The 7,962-nt window shown below is 52.2% G+C and overlaps 1 protein-coding gene across 1 annotated transcript in view; it reads right to left on the bottom strand.

Annotated features, from left to right (window-relative positions):
• The window catches only part of NCAPH (non-SMC condensin I complex subunit H), a 13,942-nt gene extending 6,283 nt beyond the window's left edge, over positions 1–7,659 (bottom strand). Inside the window, exons 1-2 of the mRNA XM_026863009.1 lie at positions 7,601–7,659; positions 4,283–4,292 (exon numbers count right to left, since the gene is read on the bottom strand). Coding sequence (XP_026718810.1) covers positions 4,283–4,292; positions 7,601–7,659 — 69 coding nt within the window. The remainder of the gene's footprint in view (positions 1–4,282; positions 4,293–7,600) is intronic.
• Positions 7,660–7,962: the final 303 nt, after the last annotated feature.

Genomic DNA, 7,962 nt, shown 5'->3' with positions numbered 1-7,962 from the left:
GGCTCCGCGCCTCGGCGGGGGAAGAGCCGCCAGAGCCAACCTTAGGTACTGCCCCCCCCTCCCCGGCCGCCTCTCAGGGCTTCCCGTGATGGTTGGCGCCTCCGTGTTCCCCCCGGCCCACCACCCCGTTCGCTTCTCGGTGTTCCCCGGCACTCCGGGCGGTCTCTGAGCGCTGCTCGGTGTTCCCCAGGCCCCTCTGTTTGTTTCCGTGCGCCCCATGGCCCTCCAGGTGGGGTTTGGGGTGTCCTCTAATCTCTCAGTGGGCCCCGAAGCCCTCTCCAGCACTCTCTGGGTCTCGGGGTACACCGGGGGTTTGGTAAGGGGTCTCTGGGCTTTACAGCCTCAGGCCGGGCGGCACCCAGCAGCTCAGGTATCAGACCTGTGTGGTGGGGTTTAGCAAATGGCTCGGGGCATCCCCTTGGCATCAGCTCTGGAGCCCTCCGTCCTGCCCAGCACAGCATCCTCTGCCCGGGCCGGCCCAGGGAGGGTGATGCTCGGTGGGAGCAGGTCACCGCTCCCGCTTTTGCTGCAGTGCCGGAGGTAGAGAAACTGGTAAGCGAGGAGCCAGTAGTGCTTCCTAAAGCCCATCCCTTCTGCTCTTGGTCTGACCCAAGGCAGCCTGCGTTTTGGGTGCAGGGCCCTGTGAGGACAGCGAGGCTCCCCCGTATCTCCTCAGCTTTTCACCAGCTTCCCCAGCTCTCAGCGCATGAGGCCGGGTTATCTGTATTGCTTCCGTTTCCCTGAGCTTACTAGCAGGGAAGGTTTGGTGGGAAAAGCTGTTGGGCCTCAAATTTCCTTTTCCCAGCAGAGCCGTGGCCTGATGTGCCTGACTCCAGCGCAGTGCCCGGGCTGTGGGCAGAGGAGACGGGCTCCTTGCTTTAGTACGAAGAGCAGTCTGGACTGAGAGCAGAGCTGGGAGCCTGAGGCAAGGCTGTGTGATGGAGGAAATAAAGCTTTGTGGTTTCTTTGTGTAGCGTGTCCTGTGCTGCAGAAGCATTAGCAGAAAGGCACAGGTCTGGGCTATCTAACTGTCTTATCATCATGACCCCATAGCTGATGGGAAGAGCAGCTTTTCTCCAGTGCCACCACCCGGAGGAGAAGCTTTTCCAGCCCTGCCAGGCCAGTATTCCCAGCGTCATCCCCCAGAGCGGGGCGAAGCAGCAGCTGCCCCAATCTGTCTTGGTGGATTTATGTACTGGAGACTGTGACGTTGCTGCAGTTTGCTACCTGAGGTTTTTCCCAACTGCAAATTGTTCTTCCAGCCTGAACCACTGGATGGGGCAGGAGGAATAGATGTGGTTTGATCTCGGCTACATTCCTCAGGAGCAGCAGTGGGGAAAGATGCTGTGCTCCCTGCTGAGCCAACCCCCGGCAGCAGCCCCCCCACTGCCCACACAGCATGACAGGAATCGCCGTGCCACCACCTAGTTTCTGCGCTTACTCCAGCTGTCCTAAAAATAGCAAAAGACTAAACCTGTGGAGACTGGTGTCTACTTGTAAGCCTGGAGGTCCAGGGCACTTCTAAAAGCTACAAAGGACAAAGTGATTTAGGGGGGGAAAAAACCCTGCAGGGATTTTTTTTGTCCCCAAATAACAGGGTCTCGGCAAAGGTGTCTGGCCCTTTCCCTCAGCTGTTCCAGTTAGGCCAGACTAAAACGGAAAGGCTGTAAAACCCAGATTATGCTTTGTGATGTGTCTTCCTATACGCAAAAGCCTCATAAGGAAGCTTTTAATGGTTGTTGTAAACAAATCATTGTCTCCAGCTATACATCCAAAATGAAAGAGGCTGAAGGAACTATGAAGGTTTTTAATGTCCAAATAAATTGCTCCTGCTGCAACAGCAACGTGTGGAGCATTTGCTTATTCCCAGCCATTAGTGATGCTGGTGAGGACAGAAATATTCATGCTCTGTATTTAACTGGAAATTAAGAGAATGTATCATTTGGTGACAGGAACTTTTACAAATGGCCGCTCGCCCTTTGATTAGCTCCCCAACTAATAAATCAATCACTGGCAGGACTTTGGGAAACTTGATTTACAGCTCAGACCTGCTGGAAGGTTCTTGCTGGGGGTTGTGTTCCCAAAAATCCACCGGTAGATGAAGGTGTGCTGGGTTTTTCCTGCGCTTGGCGGGAATGCTGGGGGGCTCGTTTAAGGTTTGCTTTGGAAGTTGGGAAGAACGACTTAGGAGGGAAAGCCGGCTGTCCACCCACCAGGCAGCAACGCTGACTGCTCTGGACCCACAACACGGGTAGCGTAGCAACGGGGATCTGCCCCGGCTGCAAGGCTAAGAATAGAGACAGGGAGCGTGGAACTCGGAGCCTTCTGGGGTTACGGGGACCTCTGCCCCCCGTGAGCATCAGAGCTGGGCTGGGCTCGCCTCACCCGCGGCGATGGGGCTGCTGGAGGTTTGGCTTCCCGTGGCTCTGGGCCACTTCTGCCTGCACCTTTGTCCCCAGGCGTCCCGGGCCCTGCTGCAGTGCCTGAGGCTGTTGGTTCTGCACAAGCGGCGCCTCCTCTTGTGGAACTGGTGCACCTCTCTATAAATGACCTGTAAATTAAAGATTATCTGGTAATTTCTGTGTGCTGGAGCAGACGCTACAGGAGCATTTATTAACCCGCTGGTCCTATTCTTATGCTAACAACTGTAGCTCATCTCAGTAATAAAAGGCGTTTTAATACCTGCTCAGCTGCTGACTAGAAAGGGGCTTGGTTTGGTTTTCAGCGCGGCTCCTTTTTGCAGACAGACACCCTAGGGTCAGCCTCTCCATCTGATTTTTCCCTTCCAGAGCACGCTGTCTGCTTTCAGCCTTGCTTGTTACTGCTGCAGAGCTACTTCTGGTCGTGCTGGTACCTCGGGGCACAGAGAAGAGCTTGAAACCTCGGAAGAGGTAAATGGTTTGATTTCTCTAAGGTGCTATTAGGAAGGCCCGTTCCTGAGCAGCTTCCTGCGCCCTGGCTCTGCGCTACGTCTGCAAAGGATGTAACACGTCTAGCACAGCTTGGATTATTTTTATTTTTTTCCCCTTTAGAGAGTGTGGCTCTGCATGGGGAGGCCAGCGGGCAAAGGACCATCCCACAGGGTCTCAGAGCTCGGGGTGGCCCCACTGACTTATCCCTTTGCAGGCGCCTGGCTCATCTGCAATGAGCAGTGATAACCTGACCCTTCTGTGCTCTCGTTTCTTGTGTTTTATTGCCAGGTAATGCTCTTGTACTATAAAATCCAGGATTTCACAGCCCCGGAAATGGCTGCAGCCTCAAATATAAAATGAAGTCCTCAAGGGCAGCGATTCATAAATCACTGGTAGCGTGGTCACAGTGTGGGCTCGCACTTCCAGCTGAGAAGAAGTCCTCAAGGTCCCGACGGAGCAATCAAGATAAGATTGCAGGGTCGAAAGTAGATGAGGGATGTGATGAGCTGTAAATCCTCTCGAGCTGTCGGGCTGACAGCAGCGAGATGAGGCTGTGCCTCTCCCCAGCTTTGGTCTGGCTGTGCCCACACAGTGTCTCGCGTTGGTTTTGGCAAATTTCCCTTACGAGCAAAGGGAAGAAAAATGGGCAGGCTGGGCCAGATGCAACCACCAGCCTCCAGCCCCCGAGAATTACACCGGCAATCGTTTCTGACTGCAGGAACCTGCTGCGGAGATGCTAAATGGACTGGCTGGGTTGGTGGCTTGTTAATTCAGTTGAATTTATTTTGTCATTTAGGACTCTTAGTAGTTTGAAATGATTATTTCAAAGAAGGTTGGTGCTTGTGAATGAGGGGCTTACAGCAGAGCCGAGCTCCTGCAGCTCTGGTGTACACGGGACCTGAATCCACGAGGGCAAGCTCCGGGGGAAATCGGTGGGACCCTTGCGCAGGCTGCCAAGCAGGCTGGGGTTTTCAGAGGTGCCGACGCCTTTGCGGGGAGGAAAGGAGGACAGTTTGCAGAGCAGGACAGCCTGCTTCACCACGCTTCTCTGCTCGCCCTGGGCGAAATCCTCCGGGAGAATTTTTCTGACAGATCTTGAGAGAGCATCTCAGACCAGAGCTGCTCCGGAGGGCGCTGCCTCCCTTCCCTGCTGTGCTCCATCCCTTGGACATGCCGAGTGGCTCAGAAGTCCCTAAAGACATGCCCAGCGTGCCTCTGCCACCAGTTTTGTGGCTGGGTTGTTTTGTTTTTTTTTTTTCTTTCTGTACTGCTGATCAAATCCCCGTGTGGGTAGTGTCTGCCACAGCTGTTGTAAGGAACCGAAGGAAGAAATGCCTCAAACATTCATCGACACAGAAAACCTCAAGGACGAGCCGCGGCCTTTGGATTAGACTAACGAATGTCACCCAACGTGCTTCCCCTCAAGCACAAGTACCGGCTCTGTTAAGCCAAATACTTTGTGGCTCTGCTGTGCAAGCCAGATACCAGGCTTGCCTTGCTAATGGCTCCCCTCCCTTCACAGCTGAAGTGGTGACAAGAACTGGTAGGAGGTGATCATTTCTGGGATGGCTGCTAAGATCTCTGGGAACAAAGCTGGGCAGCGACCGCCGACTCAGCCGGAACCCCTGCTCCACCTTTTTTCCTCGTCTCTCGTGGGAAAATGAGTTTGTGGAATACCTGCCCCTCCTCCTCTAGTAGGCTAATCAGCTGATAAAATGAATTTAAAGGGTGACAGAAACTTTGCTCTGTGTGCACCCACCACCCAAGATTAACGGGCCTGAGACAACGCTGGATCCAGGGGTGGTGATCTGGATTTCTTCAACTCTCTTTTTCTTTCCTTTCTGATAGATTTATAAGAGACCACATTGCTTACTATCCTTTTCCAAGTTTAAATTGTTCTCTACAGCAAGTAAAACATTTTAACCGCTCGTTTGGTGTCGTTTCACCTTAATTTAACCCGAGGGGATCGCAGAACCCTTGCGATTCTCTGGGCTTCCAGTCCGGGTCGGGACAGCTCTCCAGGTGCCGAACGCTGTGGAAGAGGTTTTGGGGAGAGAGGTTGTAACGCTGACAACTTTAGTGCTGCGCGACAAAAATCTTAACACAAACCCATCTCACAGGGGCACCGCTAATGGAGGTTTGTGCCGCGCCGTGGTCTGGGTGTGACTGTCGATCCCGTCTTTCAGGACAGGCTTTGGGGGGTTTTTTGTTTTTTTTTTTTTGTCTTTTTCTGTGAAGGCTATGAGATACCAGAAGAGTTGAGATACCAGAAGAGTTGAGATTCCAGAAGAGTCAAGATGCCAGAAGAGTTGCCTAAGGAGGCTGGCTCCTCTTTGGGCTATGGATTCCTAAATTCCTCAATTTAAATGCAAATTTGCAGCCGTTTGATTATGCCATGCATCAGAGTAGCTTTTGGATGGTGAACAGCTTGTAATAATCAGCTACGCATCCCTCAATACAGATATTATCTGCTGTTGTGATGTGGCTGCGTGCCTCTGGAGAAAGCAGAGTGCTTCAGAACAACCCTCCTTTTCCCTCTTTCTCCTTTCGCCTCTTGTTGAAAATCGGTCTCATTACCTCCCTGAAACCTTTTTTAATCAGCCTGGACAGCGCAATCTGCTTTGCAAGAACAGGAATAATGGTTTTTTTGGAGGTGCTTTGCATGGTAATGCTCTTCTCAGCCCGAAATGCTGCTGCTCAGAATGACTGTGGCTTCAGGAAGGGCTTGTATTTCTTCTTGGCATCTTGGTCTTCTACAACCAGCATATTTTTTGTTGGGAGGCTTATAACTGCCTGATTTACAACTTCCTTTAAGGAAAAGGGAAGGGGGGGAAGCAGGATCGGTGTGGGAGTAGGTGTGTTAGTTGTGGCCATGGCCCACGGGAAGCTCGTCCTGGTTGGGATTGCTGTCCTGGGATGTCTTCTAGGACACAGCCCTGATCTTGTCACACCAGAATTTCCTCGACCCTTCTGCAGCACACTTCCCTGCCCATCAGATTGCTCAGATGAATAATATTTGACTTTTAATCAAGCCCGTTAACAGCCATCACCACACTTGAGCATCCCGTTTAGGCACTCGTCACTCACCCACCCCCTTTCCTGAGGAGTGTCTCAGGTATTTGCATCTTGCTGATGCCAAGGAAAGTCCTGTCGACGTGGTTACTTAGCACCAAGAATACGAAAACTGCAGTTAATCCCCATTTCACGCTTGCCACTGGATTGGGTTGATTTTTGAATCGCCACTGCAGGTTCTCAAATCTTTCATTAGCTACCGCTTGATTAATTTTGTTCAGTAATAAACAGTAATTGCTTGTCTAAACAACCAGGCCACGGTGAAGCGGTGTCTGTAATTCTCCGCTAAGTAGCGGTGGGGAACCCAAAATTTGCTGCAATCCGCACAGAAATTGAAGCGGGGAGCTTGCGAAGTTGAGTGAAGAATCTGTTTTCTGCCGTACGTTTGTTTCTTTTACGTTCTAACTTTGTCGTGACGCTCTCACAGACCATTTGGTGCTATGGAAACCCCAGTTTACACACTGGTGCATAGCTGCAAGCAATTAACTACCTTCCATTTTCATTTTTCTGGGGATATTTTTGACTTGTGTATTAAGCAAACATTTATGCAAAACGCTGTGGAATCCATAAATGTTAATTAAGTTGAACTTGTGTCTCTGCCACAGCAAGATAATCAGATGGATGCGTTCACTGGAGTCTGCAAAACTTGTCACGATGGCTGAGAGCCGCTCTAAAAAAAGACACGACGACGCAGGGGACAACGGGGCCTTTGCTCTTTGGGTGTCACCAGGAGTGGGCTCCTGCTTTCACCCGCCGTGTCGCGGCTTGACCTGCTGCGGATCCCCCCTTCGCCCTGCGAGTGACCCCGGTGGCTTTTCCTGCACAGAGCCAAGGCTGCAGATGTGGCCGGTGGGGAAGGAGCCTGCTGACGGAGAAGAGCTCTGCAGTCGTTCACCGGGCTGTAAGCGCAGAGAATAACCCCCTTCTCCGTCCCCTCCCCTCCTTTGTAAAACAGCCGCCTTAAAACAACCTCCCCAAAGCCTCAGCCCTGACCCAAACCCACCAGGTAGCTCTTGATTTTGGGGGTTTTCATATCGGATGGCAGGTGGAGGAAATGCGCGAACTGGGATGAACTGGGGCACGAGGAATTTGGATGGCCCTGGACCGTTTCTGCAGCAGACTGCTGTGGCTGATGAACGTTTTTTATAACCAGTAAGCACATTCTCAGCGCTTATATCTAGCGTGTGTGTGCGGGTGCGTTTAGGAACAGGTCTAAACCCTTCTGAGAAAGGTGATGTACTGATGCTGGTAAAGAAAACGACTCCTCATTTGGATCTGACGTGCTGAATCCTGCTGTGAGGTGGGATCTGCTCTCGGGTTCCCGCTGCGGGGAAGCTTGGCTGGAAGCAGATGCCTGCACGAAGCACGGCACAGCAGCCGTGCATGACATTGTTTATTCCTTCTCTCCCTCTTGCATGATAAAGTGACCTATGAAAATAAATAACAAGAGCTTAATAGGCACATGGGACAGGGCCTTTGGCAAGCAGTGCCAATCAGCTGTGCCTTGGCAATGCTTCTCTAATTAAAAACTGCAAATTATAGCTGGCTGGAGCTGATTGCAAGGGCTGGCTGGGTTGGGGGCTGCGGGAGGTGAAGCACGGCTGGTTGCTCCTTACATTGAGACTTTCTCTCCCATCAGGGTGGTGAGGCCTTGGAAAACCCAGGACTGTGTCATCCCCAGAGGAGCGGCGGGGTTTGGCAAGTCCAGACCAGAAAGCGGAGCCACGCGAGCGGCCGGTAAGTCCTGTCTGCCTTCGAGGGGGGGTTCCAGCCTTTCCCCTGCTGGGGGAATCGGTGATGCGCGGCTGGTCCCGGCTCTGCGGAGGGCTGAGTTTTGAGGGTTATGCTTTTTCTTGCTGTAATTCTGAAATTTCAAAGCGTACCCCTCACGCCAAACCCACTGGCCACCTTTCACCCCTCTTTTCGCTTAGTTTTGGCTTTGCCATGTTTTACTGCTTCTCCTCCCGCTCCCAACAAG

Source organism: Athene cunicularia (assembly GCF_003259725.1).
Source record: "Athene cunicularia isolate RWA chromosome 22 unlocalized genomic scaffold, athCun1 chr22_part1, whole genome shotgun sequence".
NCBI classification, from domain to species: Eukaryota; Metazoa; Chordata; class Aves; order Strigiformes; family Strigidae; genus Athene; species Athene cunicularia.
The sequence above is the reverse complement of the archived record's forward strand: the minus strand, read 5'-3'. Positions and strand labels throughout refer to the sequence as shown.